Genomic DNA, 24,114 nt, shown 5'->3' on the forward strand with positions numbered 1-24,114 from the left:
TTAAGGAGGACATCCCAATGCTTAGGATTGTGTTGCCGACAGCTGTCTTGTCCTTGGTATTGGGTTCAGGGACTCTCTGGCACTTCCCACCTAGGAAGCTTGATGGCGAGCCTAGCAGGGCATGCTGTGTGTTGCCTCTTTACTGGTTAGGGAGCTGCTGGAGGGTCCTCTGGATTCGGTACCTCCCTCTGTTCCCATGACAATGTTTAGGGGAGGGATCTTGCTTTACTCTTAAAGGTCCTGGCCTTCCTACACTATTGGAAGATGTAAGGCAGACTGTACCTTCAGCCAGGGTCCAATGATGAGTTCTTCCTTCTGCTTCTGGTGAAGTGTTCAGATGATCTGGCAAATGAGGGGCCCAGCCCTCTGTTAAAGCTGAATGAACCACAGGGATAGGAGCAGGCTAATCCTACCTTAATTAACCTATCCAGGGTCCCCACCAACAATCTCCTGTAAGTGAGGTCATAACTAGAGTGCTTTACAACAGAAAAGGTAAAGGGATGAAAACATGCAATACTAAGTTCCACCCATTTTCCTGTCTGTTGTGGCTCAGAGGGACTCTCTGCTTAATGGAGCTCTCTGTGGTTCCTGATTAAAGCAGCAGGTCTGCCTTGTGCTGCGGCCTGACAAGACTTTTTGGCTCCGTCAAACCACATACTCGTACCTTCTGAATGGTGTCCCACTGCATGGATGACTACTGCAAACACGCAGTCCCAGACATGACATTTGACTGTCAATCGACACTGAGGGCGGGATCTTGTATCAGGTTCACACAGTTGCATATGAAGGGTTGTTGGGATTTCCTGTCTCCATTGTTAGCTTCCGTAGCCAGGCCCTATGTGGGCCTGTTTGAATGATTTTTTGATTAGTATGTGAAACTGCTGCCACCAGCTACAAGGCCCAACATGGGACATGGTGGATGCATGGAGACTTTGTGAGTTAATTAGGCTGGCTATGGCAGGGGAAAGGTTTGGCTCTCCCCCTTCTTGAGATGCATAGTGTACTCCACCTGTCAGATCCCAACTAAATATTAAAGGGAGGACTGCAACTGTAGGCTGTGTCCACCCACAGTACACAGGTCTATGCGTATGTCGTGTGGTGAGCATAGAAGCATTTGCTGGATTAGCCTCTGACATTTTCCAGAGGTTGAGCTACCATCATTCAATTTCATTTAAAGTTTCAAAAAAGCCCAGGCTAGTACACACCCACCGTGCAAATGGTCCAATTCCTCACAGTGGTCCTGATAGCAGAATGTGTGAGATACATACTGCTGTAATTTTCGACAGTCAAAAACAACAGCAGGTAATGGAAAAAATCAGAACTGACACAAGGGGTCACACATGAAACTGAGAAACTTGCCAGGTATAGCAAAAGCGAGTATTTACGTCTTGCAACTGTAGTGCGAATAACTGATTAAATACTATGAATATGCTATTGCCTACTGATGAATACAATGAACTGCAAAAATCAGCATAACCGAGTGGTTACTTTTTTAAACAAATGTACCATAAATGTAGAAAAGATATCAACTGTGTGGTCGATCAAGTGATATGCAGGGAGTTAACCTGCCCATGGAGTTCGACAGCTCGCATTAAGTCACTCAGTCAAAAAGAAACATGATTCCTTGGGATATCAGAGTAGTGCATACATTACACAATCAAAAAGAAGATCTTTCTGTGAGCTCTTGATTTAGGCTACTCCTACTCTTTGGTCACCCTTCGGATCCATGGTTCATTACTCCTGCCGCACAGCTGGAACTCAGGGACGTCATTTCACCAAAATGCCAGGAGAATCGGAAGTGACATCACACGGCCCTTGACCTCTGATGACATCACAGGAAGTGATGTCATGTTACCCACCCATCAAGCAACATCATGGAAAGAGATGGCCCATGACCTTCAGATGCATCTAACACCCATGTTTCTAGGTGCTCTCATTTCAGCCAGAGGCACAGAGGGAGGCAAGATTTGTCCATGATCACACATTTGGGGAATGCCATTTTCCAGATTCGACATGGAGCCTATGTGGAAAACACACATAATGCATTGCTTGTAACAGGGTAACCAAAATCTCTAACACAGGCTACAGCTAGTGTATAAAACATCTATAGATCGATGGACACAGAAGTACTTGTTATCTGTGGCATTGATGTGTTAACAAGTTTTTAAAAAGCACTGATCTAGGGCGGTGTGTGCTGTCTGTTTACCCAGGAGCAAAATGCTGCATGAGCAAGGCCTGAAAATCAAATCATTGACTAGGATCTAGTAGCAACAAAATTCCCTGGTTACAAATGTATCTATGTGACAGCTACCAATATGATAGAAGAGACCTATTGCGGGGTGTAGGCTGAGGCTATCTGTCTCTGTGTGCATTTATCTTTAAGTTATGTGACAAGCAACCATAACCAAAAGCTGAACATAACACCTTCATTTCCTAGGCTTTGATACAGGACTTCTCTTCAATCTTCTTTAATGGGGTGATGTGTGGGGTGGAGGGGCTCCACTTCATTCAAGTGTGGGGCTGAATGCATCTACGATTTTCAGAGCTCTATGTGGGAGGTGCGTCATTCAATGATCCCCCAGGACCGGCCCATGAATGAAGTTTCGACAACGCCCATTCCAAGACGGAGTTTCAATGCCGAGGGTTGGGTCACTCCATGGCACTCTCACTTCTGAGACTCCGTTTCCAAGGCTTATTTTCTTAAACAGTGTTGCACCAGAGCAGGCTCCTGGTCGAGTTTGCGGCCCCTCTCAACCATTTACATTGCATTTGAATGTGTTCAAGGTGAGCAGAGCCTAACTGGTGGCATAGCACAACATTTGGGGGTCCCCCTTAAAGCCATGCTGACGCACACTCTCCCCCCAAGCTCCTCAACAAAGTACAGGGAAAGCCACACCCCAGGCTGCCAGGACCACAACGTGTGTGCAATGTCCATGATGATTATGCCGCTGCAGGGGCATACACTACTCCAAGTGAAATAAGTAAATATGTAGTGGCTGGTGAGTTGTTTTATTGGAGGGTGTAAACATTGTCCACAAATATGTGATTGTGACCAAACATATGTCGAGAGGGCCCGAACTTATGAAAATGGGTTGGGGGGCAGGGTATAAGGGGGATTCCCCCCCATGAGAAAATATTTGAATAATGGGTTAAAATGGTACATTACAGAGCACACTTTCTGTGAACATTTGGGTAGGAGGCCAGACAATTTGCAATCGGTTTTGTAGGATGTTGGGTAACTCATGGGGAAAAAAGTACAATGGTTCCAAGTAACCAAAAGTGCACAAGCGCATTTCCCAATGCATTGTCAAGCTGGTCCCTTCAATATATCCCAGTATAAAAAACATTTTCATGCTGGCTGTGCCAATACATTTCCATGCTGGCTGCACCAACATATGCTAGTATTCCCATATAAGAGCATACTCATATTCGCTTTGAGATGTTTTTTTATAGCATCATTACTGGCACTAGGCAAAAAGCTGGCTGGCTTTATTACTCCTATGTAAGAAAGTACTCCTGTTGGTTTGGCCATTAAAAGTGACATGCTACAATAAGAAAAAAAGTCCAAAATGGTTCCAATGTAAGGCAGTCTAGACCCATAAGAACACTTATTATCCTTGCTTCATCATAGATGCTCAGTTAATAGAAAGTCATGCTACAGTAAGAAATAGACAGGCCGCTATGCCAAAATGTCAGTCTAGCGAGGTAATACTACTTATCACGCTTGCATAATCAAAGATGACAAGTAATAAATATCATGCCACAGCAAGCAATGGCTAAACTGGCTGTACCAAAATGCCAGTATAGCCAGGTAATGACACACATGAACTTGGCCTTGCCCGAAAATACCAGTAACACATACAAAGTCAATAAAGGATGCGTCAAAAATGCTCTAGTGTTCCTCAGTCTCCCAGGGCCTTACACACATACATGCAGGCAGCCCCTTTTACCCACCTGTACATCTCCTCTCACATTCATTCACACTGAATTCATCACACAGGCATGCACCCACCCACCAAGAACATTTACACACCCAATCACATTCATACCCATTCACCCATCAGTCACTCACCCATATACCTTCTCTCACATACATTTACACTGGCACCCACCCACCCTGAACATTTACACACACAAACACACAAACTCACATGCCTACTCACTCACCCACCATTCCCTCACCCATAAACCTCTCACGTCCACTTACACTGCATTTTCCCCATAGGAACGCACCCACCCACCCAGAACATTCAAACACACATTATCACATTCCTACTCATTCACCCACCACCCACTCACCATACACCTTCGCCCACGTCCACTCACACTGCATTCTCCACACAGACACGTACCCATCCAGAATATTGAAAGCCACTATCACATTCATACTCATTCACCCACCAATCACTCACTCATACTCCTTCTCTTACATCCACTGTTACTGCATTCTTTAGACAGGCACACACCCACCCACCCAGAACATTCAAACACACACACTATCACATTTCATCTCATTCACCCACCACTCACTGACACATACATACATCTGACACGCACATCACACATGCAAAATACACATCACATTGTTTTTAAAAAAGCCTTCTTGCCTGTTTTTCCAGCTTTGGTCTGTCATTCCAGGCCACCCTCGGCTCCACTGTGCTGCTCACAAACAGGAACCAGGAAATTGGGAGAGCTTCCTGGTTCCTGTATAAGAACTGCAAAGATACCAGAGGAGAAGGGGTTGGAGTTGAACATGGCAAGTGACACGTAGCACATGTCACAGTCAGCTTCAACCCCTAATAAGCGCTTCCTTCTCGCACTGCAAGCGCCGGACCAACTTTCACCTCGATGTGTGAGGCATGTGCATGAGCACCCCCCAGACCTGGTGTGGCAGGGCCACCACACCACCGGGGCTGCAGGGGCCCCCACTACTCCAGGAGCTTCAGTTACATTTTATTAAAACTTGGGTATAGCGAGGCAAGAGAGATTGCAGGGGTAAAAAGGGAGAACACGGTGGTCGTGGCTGCCACCCCTGAAGACCCCCAAATGACGTCTGTGCTGGAACTCCCATTGCATCATGGGAGCCTTCCAACTACGCCTGTGTATGCGCATTGGGCAGAGTCACTTAGTGGCACATGCAAGCAGTGCAATATAATTAAATACAATAAATGGAAAAATCCACATGTTCATGCAATAGTCTTCACTCGTTGGAATATTCCAGTTTTGGGCCACCCCTCTATTAGGAGAGCCACTCAGAGCACGTTAAGGCGCCCCTTCGTCTCGGCTGAGGTGAGGAGCCGCCATGCTGTTTCTGCATACATTAGCGGCGCCCGCTATCCATCAGGCCCTTCTCGGCCTCGGGCTGGTTGTTCATCTGTCACTGATGTGCTGAGGGGGTTTGGGAGTATCCAATCAGAAGCACGATGTAGTCCTAACTTATGCAAAGAAAAAAGTACCATGACTGTTCATGATCCGTTTTTTACATTATGACACCCCCACGGGGAGAATGAAATGTTCTTGAAAAGCTGACAGTGTATGCATTGCTCATGCATGATTTTAATCAGATGCTTCACAGCTGTTCGGTCAGCTGACATGAATCTTGAACACTGAAGGCACTTACACTTACCAATACGGTTTTCATGGGGCCATGGTTACATGACGATGTCACTGAGTGCTAGTACTAGATCCACATTTCAAGTAACCAATCATGCATTAGTACCAGAGGGAGAGGGCAGTGCCCGGAATGTCTGACTTAACAGCCCTGTGCAGACCAAGGAACATCAAGGGCTGGGGTATTGCATGAGCACTTTTGAGGACAAGCCTTGGGTGGCGAGTCAGGATGCTGAGGAAACGCGGCAGCTGGGCCAGAAGGAGGAGGTCATGGAAGCACTATGAGTTTGTGAGTCCATTGTGGGAGAGCAAGAGGGGGGCAAGCGCCATAATGAAATGGAAATGGCAGGGACTGGCATGGGCCACGGGGAGACCGGGAGGCAGTTTTGTGGGGTGGCAGAGAGGAGGTGAGAAGGCAAGAAGGGCATTTGAGTTGGTCCAGCCAACTGGGAATGAGCAATTCTGGGAAAGTACCACCGAATAGTGCCCAGACTCTCTCGTTTCTGATTGGCTGAGCCAACTCGAAAATAATATAAAGGGTGCTAACCAAACAAACCATACAATCCTTGGTTATTAAAGGAAGTTTTGATGATTGATTTTGTTAATATTTGTTTAATTCTTGATCTAGTTCACGCTGACATGCATAGGGCGTTTTTATATATTTGATTGATGAATGAACATGCCACAATGGCTGCCTAGCAGAGTATTGCTCTGTTTATATATTGTTTTCTTCGAAAGAACCACAATAGTGGAGTTGGTACCAAAGTACCCCATCACAGTCTTACCAGGCGGACACTGCTCCTGAATGTTGATGACCTTGGGAGGAACTGGACATGTTATGTTATTTTGCACTTATATAGCACCTTAAATACCATTGGTATGGTCTGAAGGCGCTGGTAGGTTGAACACCCTTGGGAACCGAAGTTCAGGTCAGTAGAGAGAGTAGGGAGAGTCAACGGCGCGTGTGCGCACCGGGTATGTGTGCAGCTGGAGCGGTATTCGTGAAGTAGCTGCTTCTTAGCGGTAGGTGTGGTGGTTGAGATCAGGGGTATGCGTTCGTTCTGGCAGGATTTATCCAGACCGACTGTGGCTGCGTTAGGCCTGAGGAGAACGCCTGGCTGGGGTTGTGTAACCAGCAGTGTTTACTTAGAGTAATGGGGAGTGAGCGGGAGATGTTGGTATGATAATAGTTATACCGAATGGTGTCATAGTATCTCTGTGTTCTAGTTGAGTGGTGGTGTAAAGAGGAGAGTAAGCGTGGGGTGTGCTATGATGGGTTACATGCTCTTTTAAACGTTCCCTGCATTCCAGACCATACTATGTACATCGCGCAGTTCTATGCGGTCCAGTCCGTTCTATCGACTTTATTCATTCCATGCGTCCCCGTCAGCGCTACACACTCCGGGCTGCTCGACGCACTCATGCATTCCAGTCTGCCCCACGCGCTCCTGACTGCCCCACGCATGCACTCCTGTCTGCCCTACGCATGCACCCTGTCTGCCCCTGTATTTTGCATTCACTCCCCTACGCAGTCACCCGCTCCCCGCACTCACCAGCTCCCTGCACTCACCAGCTCCCCACACTCAACAGCTCCCTGCACTCATCCGCTCCCCGCACTCACCCGCTCCACGCACACCGCCACTCATCTGCTCTATGCACTCATTTGCTCTATGCACTCGTGCTTTCCACGCATTCAACTCATCGGCTCCCGCACTCATTTGCTCGTTTCACTCATCCGCTCCCCGCGCTCAACAGTTCCTCGTACTCATCTGCTCACGGTACTCATCTGCTCCCCGTACTCATCCGCTTCCTGTACTCATCCGCTCCCCGTACTCATCCGCTCAATGCATTTGTGCTTTCCACACATTCAACTCATCCGCTCCCCGCACTCATCCGCTCCGCACACTCATCCACTCTATGCACTCATCCGCTCAATGCACTCATGCTTTCCCCACATTCAACATTAATATGCACTCATCAGCTCCTTAGAGTCATTCGCTAATATGCAGTAATCCTGTTCTATAAATTCATTTGCTCTCTACACTCATCTGCTCTCTACACTCATTCGCTCTCTACCCTCATCCGCTCTATACCCTCATCCGCTCTATAACCTCATCCGCTCTATAATCATCCACTCTACACACTCATCCGCTCTACACACTCATCCGCTCTACACACTCATCCACTCTATACACTCATCCACTCTACACACTCATCCTCTCTACATACTCATCCGCTCAACATACTCATCCGCTCTACATACTCATCCGCTCTACATGCTCATCCACTCTACACGCTCATCCACTCTACACGCTCCACCACTCTACACGCTCCTCCACTCTACACTCTACACGCTCCTCCACTCATGCTCTGGTCAATCGAAGCCTGCGTCAGACATGAGCGGGCCTGTGCTGTTTGTGGCATCAGGGCTTCATGTGAATGATTATAGACCAGGAATGATTTCACTGACCTGAATGCCGAATTCATTGGACCCACAAAGCAATGATGAAAGGGTTTGAAAGAAAACCCATCTGCGAGTAATCAAAAGGCAAGTCTATGAAACTCTAGTCCCAACATGCCTCTCCAAAGGAAAAGCTTTCCAGTGGGATTTACCCCTCACATCCACCTGCCCCTACACAGTGACAGTTTGTGAAACATCATATGATAACCCTTTGAACTCACATGTCAATAGAAAGTTTACACATTATCTGAGGGCCAAGAAAATGTCTTCTATCGCAGCCATGATTTTGTATTCTATGCCTAATACCACTTTAGAATTATAGCATCTTTAATTCGACACATAGCAATATGCCTTCAAGGAGTGTTTCACATCACCCAATTGCTCAGACACTTTGATCGGCCAACAGTGGTCTTTTTGCAACTGGTCTCCACATTGTTCACCACACAGTCACCCACTCAAACTGCAAATATGAGAACTCGATTGAATGTTTGGAGGAGGGCCCTGTGGCAATGTCCCCTCCTGGTTTTACAGGAACCCGCAGGCATTCACATGTGCAGCTGGGTAACAGAGTCATGTCCCCAGCTGTGCCGGGCAAGCTTTGCCACCTGACATTACGAGGACACAGCCTCTGCTTCCACCAGGACTCTAAATTGAGGCTTGGATGTGGAGACCTTTAAGGAATCAGTTGCAGAATGGTACATAGAAGTTCTAGTGAGTGCATTCAAAACAATCATGTGTATTCTGCAAATGCACCCTTATATTTAATGAGGAGAGAACTTTCAAAATTCTGCCTTATGGCAAGCTCTTTCGAGACCAATATCCGAAAAGATAAACATATGTTCTGTACAATACATCTTGAGAAAGCTTGAGCAAAACTAAACATATGTTTCCATTTTGCCTTTCCTTACTAGATGGAAAAAGGATCCAGATGGCCGAAGATTTGCAGTCCAAGTTCCCACCCTCTGGAATTCCTCTCCTCTCCAGTGTGCCATGAACCGAACTGCCGCCAGTTCCATGATTCTTTCAAGACTCATCTGTTCATCGCTTACCCCAAACCCCTCAACATCTTCGTCCCCCTCTGCACCATCCCTTATTTGACTCTTTTCCTTGGCCAACTACTATCTTTCCTCTGAAGAGACCGATCAGTCTCATATGCCCTCTACAAGAAACTGCCAAATACGTAAAGGGATAAAACTTGTATAACAATGTGGGCCCGGTTTATGGAATTATTGGCGTGGAAAATTGGGTACTTGCGTGCCAAACTGCGTGCAAATCAGTGTTTGTTGATTCATGGAATTGAATGCGCAGTACTTTTCCTGGACTTGCATGGAGTACACGCAGGTTTGGCATGTCTGTGTGACCCATTGGGGGCCTTACATGATTCTCCACTCAGAGCATGGGCGTGGCTTGCACAGAGGGCTGGGAAGGGGGCAGAACATAAAAAATGGTGAAGAAGTTGTGAAAAAGTGGGCATTCCGAGGGACGGTCTGCAGGCAGTCACTCGCACGCCCACAATTTGCACGGCATGAGATGAATTCATGGATTCGATCGCACAACTCGTAGCTGGGAAATGTCCACACATGTCCTTCATAATATCTGCCACCCGAAGGCATAAGTACATTGGTGCATAGGAATGGCAGTGCGGAGGTGGGTTTGCATGTCAGATTTCGGGGTGCGTGTACTCAACTGGGGTTCCAATTCAGCATAGGGATGCACATACGCAGTATAGCGGGGTGCAGGGATGGTTTACCTGGGTCCGCATGCAGATTATTCGAATTTTTTAACTGAGCTACGATTTTTCATATGCATGTTGTCGGGGTGCTGCATACAGTTACAGGAAACCCTGCACAGGGTCCCTGAAATGCAGGCCTGCTTGCAGGGGACCCCACACACTGTTTGAAGGGTGTGTGTATTTGCGCAATGGGGAGCATGCAAAGGTAGCTGTCCTGGCTTTGCATGGGGGATGTCGTGGACGTTCTGGTCACAACTTGCAAATACTGTTACATCGCGCAGTAAATTCCATGAATACGTGGGGCGTGCATTTTTTAATCTGCGCGCGGTCTCGCGCAGTGTCTGTGGGATTTCTAAGCACATTTCCATGAATTTGGCACTGTGTCTGAAGTATAACATTTGACCTTTGACACTTCATTCATGTTTGCGTTAGTCTATTCGCATCACTGTGGGCAGCTTTGGTAAGGTAATATTGCACATGAAAATGATTGCTGCCTTTAACACAAATGTGCTCGCGCACAAAATGTGCCCGTGCATTTGCAACTTCAGATGAAGGCGCAATCACCATAGCACTAGTTTTGTGCATGTTACATGAGAGGGACCTGGTATTACACATTTTATTTCACATTATTTTGCTAACCCCTCTGCCCCGTCTGCCCTTTGAATAAAAAAGGTTACTCACATGTCCAATAGAGCTTTGTAATCAAGCACCCCAGAAATAAGATTGGCGGCGAACCTAGAGAAAGATGACAAGAAAGGTAATTAGTTCTTTCAAACAACTGATCAGTAGAGGCCCACACATTATTTATAACCCAATAGAGATAGTCTGCTTAACATTATGGGAATATAATTTTGGCAGTGGTGTTATCGGCCTTCCATTAGAGCCGAAGTCTGCCATCTTTGCCTCTCCAGATATTTTGGACTACACCTCCCATCTGCCCTAGCAAGCATAGTTAATGGTGAATGATGCTGGGAGTTGACGTCCAAAACATCTGCAGATCCAGTATCATAGCTTGGGATGATAAACTGGTAGGTTCCGTTTTGGAGAAATGGGAGTTGAAGTGAAACTACAAATGTCCTTCTTGCGCTGTTGTAGCTCGGTCGTCTTCAAATCAGAGGCCCAAAGGAGCGAGGGAAGGATTTCAGTAGTGCACACTGCAAAACTAGCTGCATCAAGGAACTAAAGATGAAGCACTGGAAAAATATAAGAGTCACAAACTGGAGCAAACACATACTCAAGGTCATTTCCACACTTAAGCAGCCAAAGAAAGTCTAGATGGCCAGGGAATGTGTAGGTGGGTCTCAGATGGAAAGAACCAATATTAGAGAAATGGTCCCTGGGTCCAATGGGACTTGGGGTTAATATGGGCAACTATCCTGAGAACAACCAGCAGGCTACAAAGGGATGTGGGAGAGCCATTCAATGGTCTCACTGGTATACATCCAGTGGAGGAGTGGAGAATATTCTAATGGTGGGGTGGGGTAGATCTTGGACAATGGTCATGGGATAATATTGGAATATATGTGTTTCTAAGCATTGTCAGTGTCCAATTTGCACTATGCACCACAGGAAAGCTTTGTATCGCATCATCAACCAGGAGGATTTCCAGCCATTTCACAATATTCCACCAAGACTGGAATATGTGGATGGATGTAAGAGTAAACTCTCTTAAATTTTCATTTTATCCATATGTTTGCATATTTGCTGAGAAACAATGTGCTAGTCTTTATTGGCCAAAAGAACAGAATTTGAACCAGGCTGCCCGTGACTCCCAAATGAAGATTTCAACTTTTCTTCATGTCTCCTGTTGGTAGACCATGGAATCTCCCTCCTTGTAGAAGGCGCCCCCTGCACTGAGGCCACAGGAATTCCATGGTGAGAGAGGACTAAATCAGACATGTCAACCCTCTCGACTGAGACGGGAGACTCCTGAAGTTTTCTTTTTTAATGTTACTATTTTTTTCTTTCTCCCTCCTAAAATTATTATAAGCCCAATGCAATCCAAGGGGCAAACTCAGTTCTCCCGCTTTCTTTGACAACTTCTCACTCCCATGGTGGCTAACAATGTTGGTATGTATGCTGAATTCAGCAGCAGGAGAGTGGCGTAACCCTCAGCTGTTTTACATACGTAATATTTGTATTATGAGCTAGGATACTCTAGTAAATCCTGCACACACCACTACAATTAATTGACAGAAGTCCTTTAGGGGCAATGGAAATGTGGCAACTAGTGTGGAGAAGTTACACTGTGTGTGTGTGGGTTGTATCCTCTGGTAGAGTAAAGACTTCTGCACGTTCTAGAAATTCTAGAAAAAGTGTGGGATGGTGGGCGTTTAGGTCTTTCGATAGTTGTAATTTTCTTTTGCTGTGCACCAATCAAAAAAATGTTGGGGAGGTCACCTTTTAGGTTTTCCAACAGTTGTCATTTTATATTGCTGTACAGTATCATACAAAGGTCTGAGAGCTCCTCAACCGAGAACAAATACGGACAAATAACCTGTTCTATGGGTAGGTTCCCACTCGGCAGGGTCCCGAACCAGGTTTTAGCTCACTGTACCTTTCACAAAGGAGAACTATCAATTTGCAACTGGGCAGTCCAGCACCAAAATTCTAGGTAATTCTCCTCTGAACAAGAATACCAACAGCAACCCCAGACATGTGTTTCAACCTTGTTGGGCCTCCTCAGTGAGGTGAAGCTGTTCCTCTCTAAGCACAGTCATCAAGTGGTCCACACAAAAGTCTGGGAGTTAAAACGTGGTTGTAGACCCTCCAGAGTGGAAGAAATTCCATAAAACAGGGTAATTGACTATGTTCATTCTCAGTAGAGGGGCGCCCATACTCTTGTTTAATTTGTGTTTTACGCTAAGCGTCCCAGGGTAATCCAAACGTGGACCCCTTGCTCACTGTTCCGTATAGAGGCTCAGCTTCACCTCACTGATGGGGCCCAACCAGGCCGAAACACGTATCTGGGGTTGCTGTTGGTACTGTTGTTCTGAGAATTGGCTAGCATTTCGTTGCTGGACAACCCTTGTGGGCGGGACCAGACTGATGTGCAAATGGGTATTTCTCCTCTGTGAAGGGTGCAGTGAGCTAAAACGTGGTTGTAGGCCCTCCTGAGTGGGAGCAATTCCATAGTCCAGGGTATATGATCCATGTTCGTTCACAGTAGAGGAGCTCCCACACTCCTGTCTAAATTGCTGTACACTAGTCCAGCACTCTTTGAATGGATAATATCAAGAGTAATGAAAACATGTAGTACACGGAGTTCTTTATTTGCCAACCAAAGTAAATTAAAGGGAGACCTTTGACTTTTTAGTGCAGCACAATTTTTTTTTTACCAAATCTTTCCACTTTCCTGCATACAGCTCTATTGGGTTTGCTTATAATGACCCCCCAAAGTGGCCCTAGCAGCATTTGTAACTATGCAAAAAAAAAAAAATGCATGTACCTATGAATCATAGGAAGGTGCAAGAGGATAAATAGTAATATGATAAGGATCCATAATCCCGGAGAACACCGATTTGTTTAGGACATTAAGGGTAAAGGTTCACATTTTATTTGTTTTGGGCATTAAGGTTCTGCAAGGGCTTTTAAAAATGACGCAACATCTACTGGATATCATGTTCCAACTCAGGTGTGAAAGGGCAACGCGTGCTTTATCCCCTTTTGCCACTCAATGTGACTTGTTCTTGATTTTTCAGGGTGCAGTGAGCCATGGAATGGAAGTCATTTTCCCCCCCACTTTTCTGCTCCACTTTAAAAAACCACTAGGTTTTATACCAGGAGTATATGTTCATGCTGGTGTAACGCCAGTGGATTCCTCGGGAATTCGCTGGCTTTTACACCAGCAAAAACGGGGCAGATTCCATAGGAATCCATTGTTAATGCAGCCTGCCATGCGTAAATGGCAGACGTAATATACTCAGTTTGCCCTGTCAAGTACAATTAGGCGAAAAGGCGATTTTGTCTACTTTTTCTACACCTACATTTTGCACTTCATAGTGCAAATGATTAAGATTACATGGCAGAGACCTTCCACTTGGATGTTAGCGCAAACAAAAGTTGTCTCCTCCGTGTAATGTATGTACAATGTAAAATGAACTCCAATGTGAGCAGTTTGCAGTTAGTTATCTACCGCACATCTTCCTTGCCAAAATGCACGTTAAGGGTGAGAAGGTTCTGCCTGCAATTTACTCTAAACTCACACAGGAGATAGACAGCACCACTTAACCATCCTTTACACATTGTTGAACTGCTTACAGCTGAGCAAACGCCCAAGTGAAGGGATTAGCTTCAAAGAACCCATTTAAGGACTTGAAGAAATGTGATTGTCCAGTAAAAAGAACAGTTCCGGAACAGGCAAAATAGTTGTACAAAATATTATCAAAGTACTGGAACTCAGTTGCCAAGTTCCCATTCACAGGGAACTCCGACAGCGCAGATACATAGGGTTAGAGGTTACTTTTATATAGACACACGCACGCACGCACACACTTCCTTAAAAATAATCATACACGTTTATTATGTAGAGCTTCATGTTGGAGCCTTCCTGATTCTAAGCACTCAAATAATAACTGCTTGTTTTGTTTCCCAATTATACAATAGTTTTGATTTGCCTTAGAAAAAGGAACACTTGCTCTTTCGACCAGTTCTCACAACGTTCGCTTCGAGTGTTGTTAACTATTTGAACTGACACTGAATTGTCCATATGCTGTCTTTGCCATGTGAGGCCGAGTGCTGTTACTATCAGCACTTTTCGAACTATACGTTTAGGTCTGATAGCTAACTTTTGCTTTCTTTCACTATTATGGAGTAATATCAGCTTGAGCTAAAAAGTCTGAAAACATCCGAAGTGGTTTTGGGCGCTGCACAGGCCAGCGAGCTGGTCTGCGCGTGGAGCGCCGCAGGGGAGGGGGGGTATTTAAGGGGCAGGGAATGTTCGAGAGCAGGAGACCGTTAAGGGCAAGTCTTTTTGTCAGGGTCTCTGTGAGAATGTCACATGTAATGGTTGTATCACATTCTGTTTCTATGACAACGTCTTCGTGTATGATTCCAGAATGTTGAGGAATCATACACGAAGATGTTGATGGAGGAGGTTGGCCTCTCCGGGGCTTCTATGAAATAAACCCATATGATTACAATTCATACAAGATCGGAGTTGTGTGTTTATGATAAGCATACACAACAATTGGCGACGAGGATATTAACTTACAGAAGGAGCCCCGGGTACAGCGTTCGCATGAAAGGAATGCTGTTGATCACGACTATTACAGTGACGACGAGTGGTGATTGGCGCTCGTAACCTTGCTAACGAGAGTAATGTGCTCATGACAAGGAGGTGAGCGGGAGATTGGGGACTATAAAAAAAAAAAAAAAAAAACTTTAAAGTGAATCTACAAGCAGCGGCGTACTAGAGACGCGCGCGAGCGCCCAACCGCCTATTGCACTAGAGGAAAGGACCCTAGTGCGTGCTGTACGTGCCGCCATTTTGAAAAAAAAAAAAAAAAAAAACGGAAAAACATACGGAATGAGATGCAGACAATGTTGAAGTCATTGAAGTGGTGAATTAAAAAAAAAAAAAAAACTAGTGCAGGACATTGAGTGAAGGTGCTCCAGGAAGCTGTAGCAACATTAGTTGGAATATATAGGAAGCACCATGCAGACCATATCTGCCCCAGTGAAGTTCTTGCCATTGCCTGGGAATCCAACATGTCCCTGGGAACAATGGCAAGATAATTTCCAAGTGTATTTAAGAGCAATAGGAGGTTCAAGATACAGTGATGATCAGAAGGAGGCCACTCTTCTAAGTTGTGTAGGTGCTGAGGCACTAAGGATTTTTAGGACTTTACCTGAATTAGAACAGGATGAAGTGAGTTGGGAAGAATCGTCGAGTGGAGCTAGAAAATATGACACAGCGATGGTCAAACTTAATAAACATTTTGGAAATAAAATTAATATAGTATTGGAAAGATATAGATTCTTCACACGAAAACAAAGTAAGGAAGAAAATATAGATTCGTATTTAGCTGCATTAAGGGGATTGATGGCCACTTGTGCGTTCACAGGAGTGGCAGATGAATATTTAAGAGATCAGGTGGTGTTACATGTGGCGGATCCCCGGATTCAGCAACGGTTGTGGCAAGCGAAAAACCCCACATTGGATAAAACGATTGAGATAGCCAGGTCAATGGAATTGGGCGAAAAATGTATGAAGGAAGTTCAAAAGAAAATGGAGAATGTGGAAGTTAAATCAGTACAAGATATGGAGGTTGGACAAAATACCAGTCAAGAAGATGATTTGGTTGCCATTGTTAAGAGACTAGTCAATCAGACGTGAATAGTGGTAACAGACAAGGAAGGAGTGGAGTGTTCAGACAGAATAACAGATGCTTGAATTGTGGATGGTATAGACATGCCAATGCAGAAAGAGATTGTCCAGCTGCGCTAGCAGAATGTTACAGATGTGGTCAATTGGGACATTTTGGAAAAATGTGTCACAACAATAGATCAAGAGGAAGATTTAACAGCCGGTTTGGGAGAAATACTGGACGTTACAATAGAGGTAGAAGTCCAGCGATGACAAGTATAAGAGCAATGGAAGACATGGGTGGTCCGAGCAATCTTTTGGCAATCAAGGATCGGTTTGAAGATGAGGTTGAAATACTAACTCTTGCATCGGGTGAAAAAGAGACGGGACCATGGGTAGCCATGGAGATAAATGATACAACGCTACAAGTAATGGTGGATACTGGTTCTCCTTATACAATGGTTGATGTCGAGACATATGTCAATGTTTTAAAAAAAAAATTGGAGGAACTACAAACAACAAAGATCAAGGCAACTGGATATGGAAAAACACCCATCAACATTATAGGATTTGTTTGGGTACATCTGAAATTTGAAGGGAGAGAAACATACTGTAGATTATTTGTGGCTGAGAATGGATTTTCAATAGTAGGTTGGTGGGAGCAAGCAACCTTGAAAATCAGAATTCATCCTGGTGAAAAGGTGCCCATTTTAAGCATTATGGAGAACAGTTGCGATACAGCAGAGAATTTGGCAAAAGCATTTCCGAAAGTTTTTAATGAGGAAATTGGTCTACTCAAAGGATTTGAACATCGAATCATACTAAAAAGGGGTGCAAAGCCAGTGGTACATAGAGTGAGAAATATACCCATTGGTACCAGAGAAGCATTGAAGGCTGAATTAGAAAGGTTATGCAAGCAGGATGTCATTGAACCTATTGAAAGCTCGGAGTGGTTATCCCCCATCGTGATTGTCAAAAAACAGGATGGGTCCATTAGAATGTGTGTGGACCTAAGAGATTTAAATGCTAACATTTGGGTGGATCGTCATCCCTTGCCGAACATTGGGGAAATGCTGACTACCATGAAACCGGCAAGGTATTTTACAACGTTAGATTTGTCGTCAGCGTATCACCAAGTAGTGCTGGAAGAAGAGAGTAGACATCTAACGTCTTTTGTGACACCCTTAGGAGCCTTCCGATACAAGAGAATGCCTTTTGGATTGGCTTCAGCAGCTGCAGTGTTCCAGAGACTGATGCAACATTTATTCGAAGGGCTACAAGGAGTACATTATTTTCAGGATGACATATTGGTGTCAGGAAGGTCTCAAGAAGAACATGATGCAAAGTTGTTGGGAGTATTACAAGTACTACAACAAAAAGGAATGACATTAAAAATTGAGAAATGTAAAGTCAAGAAAAATGAGGTAACCTATTTGGGTCATCGTATAACTGCTGATGGAATAATGCCGAAAGACTCACTAGTAGATACCATTTTGAAAATTTCTGATCCCAAGAATAAGGACCAACTGAGGAGTTTCATGGGTTTAACTGAATATTACTCGAAGTTTGTCGACCATTATTCAGACAGAACAGAGAAAATGAGAAGTTTAATGTGCAAAGGTATAAAATTTGAATGGACTGAAGATATTAAAAAAGAATTTGAACAAATCAAAATTCTCATCAATAAAGCACCAGTGTTAAAGTTATTTGATTCAAGAGCAAAAACAAGAATATCTGTGGACGCAAGCAACTTAGGCCTGGGAGGAGTCCTAGAACAGGTTCAGGCTGGAGAAATTGTTACTATTGCTTTTGCTTCACGGACGTTAAGAGGTGCTGAGAGACATTATTCTACAATTGAAAAAGAAGCTTTGGGGGTTAAATGGATATTGGAACATTTCAAGAGTCTCATTTGGGGCATTCCAGTGGACATTATTACAGATCACAAACCACTTGTACATGTGTTGAATTCGAAAAATCCTCATATGACCTCTCCAAGAATAAGAAGATGGACATTGATCATCATGCAGTTCGATGTGAGGATAAAATATACTCCAGGAAAAAACAATGTAGTAGCGGATTGTTTTTCTTGCCTACCGTGTGAGGATGTAGCAGAGGTTGGTGAGGAAAATGAAACAGTGATGGAAGAACAAAATATGGACTGTATTATTGCTCAAGTGCATCCCAGTTTTTCAAAGGAGGATTGGATAAGAGCTAGTGAATCTGACCCTGAACAAGAAATGTTGAGAAGAGCCATTGAGAGTGGATGGCGAAACATGGATGACAATGCAAAATACTGGGAGAAATTTAAAGATGAGTTGTCAAATGATAAAGTTTGTGTATATCGAGGAGAACGCATCATACCTCCAACGAATTTGAGAAGGAAAATTATGGACATTGCCCATGAAGGTCACGTGGGAAGAATGTTGACAAAGAGAAGAGTAAGAACTGCTTATTGGTGGCCTAACATGTGGAGTGAAATGGAAAATTTGGTTAGAGATTGTACTGCATGTGCAGTGAGTGACAAGAGTAAGTTAAAAATTACGACCCCATTGCAGCCAGTGAATATTCCTAGTACAGTATGGACAAAATTAGCCATTGACATAACTGGTCCTTATGAGACATTAGAGTCGAATAAAGTGTTTCTCATAGTATTGGTAGATTATACGTCTAAGTGGGTGGAATGTGGCATTGTTGAGGATTCAGTGTCAGCTATCAAGGTGGTGAAATTTCTGGAAGAAATCTTTAACAGAGAAGGAGAACCGCAAGAACTGGTGTCGGATAATGGAGCCCAATTCATGTCTGTAGAGATGCAAAAGTTTCTGAAGGACAGAGTCATTAAACACAGCACCACAGCTTTATACCATCCAATGGGAAATGGGTTGGTAGAGAGGATGAATCGTTTCATAAAGGGTATTATTCAACTAGCCATGATCAATGAGTTACCCTGGAAGGAGACACTCAAAGAGGCTCTCAACACATACAAAGTCACGCCACACTCAGTTACTGAGGAAATTCCATTTACATTGATGAGAGGAAGGACACCTACTAATAGATTAAGACCTGCTTGGATGGAGAAAAAAGGAAACAAAGAGATAAATCTGGAAGACATTGTCAGCAAGGTAAAAAGAAAACAAGAAGAGTATAAAAGATACTATGACAAGCAAAAACATGTTCAAGAAAGCCAAATTGAATCAGGTGATTGGGTTAGAGTCAAAGAGCCTAACAGGGTGATGAAAGGAGAATCAAGGTATCGTCCTCCTCAAAGAGTGAGAGAGTGCTCAAAGAAATCTGTGATATTGGAGGATGGTAAGAAATGGTCATGCGACGATGTAGTGTTGACAAAGGAAAATGAAATGAGGAGAAATGAAGGAGAACAAGGCTGGTATGGGGAAACATTCCGGAACAAGATATCCAAGGATGATATGAAAGGAACAAGAGTAATATGTAAAGATAATATACAAGTTGAGAAAACCCAAGGTAGACCACAAGAAGTAGGGAGTGACAAATCTTGGGCAATACCGAGACACAGGAGAAGATGTTGGAACCTTAAACCTGACTATGTGTACTATTGAGGATTTGAAATTTAATAATTAGATCCAGATAACAAGCTACAACCCTGATAAAATGGAGATACTGTATCCTTTACTAATATACAAAGTTCAAGTTATTATGCATAGTAAGATATATTATAGCAGTTAAATTATTATGAGAGCTTTTTAGTTTACATGAGTTTTGAATTTTGTTATTTTGTTAGGAGGGGAGATGTGAGAATGTCACATGTAATGGTTGTATCACATTCTGTTTCTATGACAACGTCTTCGTGTATGATTCCAGAATGTTGAGGAATCATACACGAAGATGTTGATGGAGGAGGTTGGCCTCTCCGGGGCTTCTATGAAATAAACCCATATGATTACAATTCATACAAGATCGGAGTTGTGTGTTTATGATAAGCATACACAACAGTCTCCTGCTATCGAGCGTTCCCTACATCGGGGCCTGTTAGGTTAGCGAGGTGAGCAGGGAGGGCTAGTGAAGGAGGTGGTGGGGTGTTGTGCGGGTGGTGTAGCGAAGGTAGGTAGCGGGGAGTTTAAAAAAAAAAAAAGCTAGATGGAGGTCAGTGCGGATAGCGGGGGTACCGTAGATAAGGTATCCCCCTTGGCTTACCTGGGGCGACGGCTTGGTAGTCGCTGCTTTGGGGGGCGGGCCTCTGCCGTGGGTTGTAGTGCGGCGGCGCACGAGCTGGTCCGGCTGGCGCTTGCTGGGAGCGGCTGCAGCTGGGAGGGGCCGGGCGGTGCAACGCGTTGCCTTAAAGGGGCTGCGTTGTAAAGTAGGCTGTCAGCAACACGCGAGTGCTGTGTGACAAGGGAGCCGGTAGGGGGCGGTCGCGGTTGTTGGTGGGGGGCATACCTGCCTGAGCGGCGGGCAGGAGAAAGGGGGGCAGTTTGGGGTAGGGTTTTTTAAAAAAAAGAAAAAAAAGAACATAGATAAATAATAATAAATAAATAAATAAAAGGGGTGCATAGAAGGATTAGTAGAGAGTGGTAGGGACAATTATATAAATAAATAAATAAATAAATAAATAAATAATAAAAACAAACTTTTGGCAGTTAGCACCATTTGTGTTGCCTGGGCCTTCGTCGGCACCCGATGCTGTGGGGGCGCGAGGGCAGCATAAGGGGCTCTAGGAGGTAGGGCAGGTTGGGGGAAAGGAGAGGGGAGTCCAGAAGGGGCAGTTTGGGGGGTTCCTACATAGGGTGGGGGTGAGATTGGCCCTCCCCCCTGTTTTGGTATTATCATTTAGCAGAAGGGGGGGCTGCAGTGGGTTGGGAGTGGGGAGGGAGCAGCTAGCGGGCAGGGCTAGGTGAGTCACTGCCTGAGAGGAGCATCAAGGGTAAAGGCCAATGCCTCTGGCAGTGGGATCGGAGGAGGGGGGTGGATAATGTTAAGTAAGTAGGGCTTGTGGGTTAGTTGGGTTAAGGAGGGGGAGCAAGGGAGCCAGGGGGCATATTCCAGGGTGGGGGGCCACCAACTGAGGAGGGCCATAGGGTCACCTTAGGGTGAGGTGGGTGTTTATGGGATCAGTACAGCTACGGCTGATCCATGCGTCTGTAGGGGGTTGGCGAACGCCATCATCCCTGGGCACAGCGGGAGGGGCTAGGACACCCCCCCTTACAACAGGAGCAGAAGGGAATTGCACGTCCCTGGGACTGACAGCTTGGTGTGTGTAGGGAGATGGCTGGAATGCCATCACCGGCACTGAGAGTGGGGAGAGATTTTGGACGGCTCCCCCCCATCAGCAGTTTGGAGTTTGCAGTGAATGGGGAGAGATCTGGACGGTCCCCCTCCCAGCGGCAGAGCAGCGGCGGTGGGGTGTACGCTTTGCGCTATGGCAGTGCAGCGGCGATGGGGTGTACTCTTCATGCTGCAACGTTCTTGGACAAAGAGGTGAGCGGAATTTGGGCTGAAGGTGCATTGGTATTTGGGAAGGGTAAGGTGTCACATTAAAGCAACCTTTTCAACTTTGAAGCGAGTCTGGGTTTTTGTGTAGTAAGCCCAAAAGTATCTTGAGGAGACCAGATGCCTGGGACTTTGGCTGGTGGAATCCTTCAAGTTAAAAACAAAAAAACTTTTGTTTTTCTGCGATCAATGCAATCAATACAGGGCAAGTTGAGCGGCCTGAGGGCGGGGAGCGAGGGCCGGGGGGGGGGTTCGCAGTTCCGTGGCATTTCCCACCAGTGTGGAAGGACCTCGTTTAGAAGTGCATTGTTTCCTGTGCACCAGTAGAGAGCAGTAGAGTGAGCGGCCTCGTGCGTCTGCCAGTCTGCACACGAAGGCTGACTAAACCCCGTGTAACGTTAGTGCATGCGAAATGCAAAAGCTGCCCTGTCTGACTCACGCGAAGCCGGCTCAATAACACCGACCTGTGCACGGGCCTCTTGTTTTGGAAAAGTGAGTATTGCAAATCCTAGCTTTCTTCTTTATGCAAAACGTCAGAACAATGTTGTGTGCAGAGGGTTTGCCTTTGGTGCCCAGATCCTGGCCGAGAATTCACCCGTCAGTCGGATGTTTGTTATAGCATTAGTTAGGTGGCTGGCAAAAGCATACTGACTGCTTGCCAGTGATCTTAATTACTCCGAGCTATGGTCCTCCTCGTCACAGTCCTTACACAATCAGGAGAGTGCTCTCGATCGACAGGCATCCATTGCCATTCTTTTAATAACATCTAACACCTAGGAAAAAGAGAGTAAAGCTGCTCAGTCCATCTTCTCTTTTCTTTACCTTACCCAACAAGGACGTGATGAGGAACATAGAGCATAATGTTGATAATTGTTATGTAATTGGGCCATTACCTTCTAGGCTACTCCATTACAGCATTTCCGTACCAAGCAAATCCCTCCTATAGCAGATCCAAAAAAACACTTCAGAGACTGATTCAAAAGAAAATGTAACATATATTGACAGAAACAACATTTCAAAGATTGTTCTTTGGACTACAAAACAATTGCCTTTTTTTACATTTTAAAAATATTCATGACAATTCCCCTATAAATCCAATTAATCATAAGAAAAAACCTTAGGTCATGTTTAAAATTCATAAGAATTTATATTTACAGATCTACAGAATGATTCTCAACAGAGGTGTGAACTGGTTCTTATTAAAAATACATTCTCGGGAGCCACCAGGGGGCGCTGAGATGTTCTGAAGTCTCTCAGCCGTTCTCCTCCCCGGGGCGTTTAATTTTGGATACTGAGCCCCCCCAGCCCTGTGGGAGCTGAACCCCGACCCCCCTGAGGCTGCCTGGAGCTGTAGAGAGTCGGCGGAGCGCAATTCCGGTGCCCGAGGGTGCTGGAAAACCAGAGTTTGCCGACATCCAGGCGGGAGGCGGGCGGAGTGCGGTGTACGTCCCTGCCGAAAGAACCACGCAAAGCCTAGCTGACTAGCGGTGGGGCAGGGGCAGTGGCCTACTGGTCGGCCATACTGCCTGAAGATCAGCGGACCCGCAGACAGAGCTGCTATCCCCGCTCTGCTGTTATGTGCATTTGAGGCTGCTTGTCTGGCATCCTGGTGCGGGGAGCCATTGAGCCGAGTGCGCGAAAGTTCGTAACTGGGGCGCTGTTCGCGTCCTGAAGCAGGAGATCCTGCGGTGAGCAGAGGCCCGCCGAATTAACAGCTCGTAGCCTGGCGTTCTGGTGGGGAAGGAGGGGCAGCGGCCCACAGATCGGCCTTGCGGCCTGAGGAGCGGTGCGCCCGCAGATGGAGCTGCGGGCTCCGAGCAGCTGCGCTTCACGTCCTGGTGTGGGGAGCCCGGAGGAGTTCTCCGCTTCCCAACTGTTCCAGAGGGTTGGCAGGCAGCAGAGGCGTTGTTGCTCTTTTGGAGGTCTTCCGTGGTCTTTGGCGGCCATTGACTCCAATTGGGGAAAGGAGCGCAGGTGAGGGCGTGGGGGGCCTATCAGTTGGTGTGCGAGTCGCGGGTGGGCGACTGGACCACCCCCTCCCTGTCCATTGGGTATAAGGGCTGGAGAGACCCCCTCCCTGGGGTGGCGAGCGGGAAGGATTTCCCCCATTGTGAGCTTGATCCGATGATTGGAGGAGGTGCCTAAGATCCTTCTCACGCGGTGACAAGCCTGGACTTTGCTTGGGATTACATTCTCTGGTGCTGCTGTTGGGGCTTGCGGCCCGTGTCTCCTGTGGGCCCCTTCCTGCTTCTCTAATTACCCACCCATCACGCTATATCCCACTGTCTCTGCATTTTCCCACAATGGTCTTGTGCCACTATCCATGGAGCCGTAATAGCATCTTGTTTGTCTGAACTCTCCCGTGCCCAATTGCTGGAACATCTTCTTGGCATTTCTATGGACTTTAGTGCTTCCCTCGAGCAGTGCTCCAGACTTTGCTTTTTGGGAGGGGGTAGCCAGGTGGCTGAGCACTCGCAGGTGCAAGGAGCTCGGGGGGGGAGCACTCTTCGCCAGTGTTGACTCTTAGTCGCCCTCACTTGGGCG

The 24,114-nt window shown here is 45.8% G+C and overlaps 1 protein-coding gene across 1 annotated transcript in view; it reads right to left on the reverse strand.

Annotated features, from left to right (window-relative positions):
- The window catches only part of CHAT (choline O-acetyltransferase), a 692,169-nt gene that overhangs the window by 364,191 nt on the left and 303,864 nt on the right, over positions 1-24,114 (reverse strand). The window contains exon 5 of the mRNA XM_069610814.1: positions 10,485-10,538. Coding sequence (XP_069466915.1) covers positions 10,485-10,538 — 54 coding nt within the window. The remainder of the gene's footprint in view (positions 1-10,484; positions 10,539-24,114) is intronic.

Source organism: Ambystoma mexicanum, chromosome 8 (genome assembly GCF_040938575.1).
Source record: "Ambystoma mexicanum isolate Mex_15411 chromosome 8, UKY_AmexF1_1, whole genome shotgun sequence".
In the NCBI taxonomy this organism is placed as follows: Eukaryota; Metazoa; Chordata; class Amphibia; order Caudata; family Ambystomatidae; genus Ambystoma; species Ambystoma mexicanum.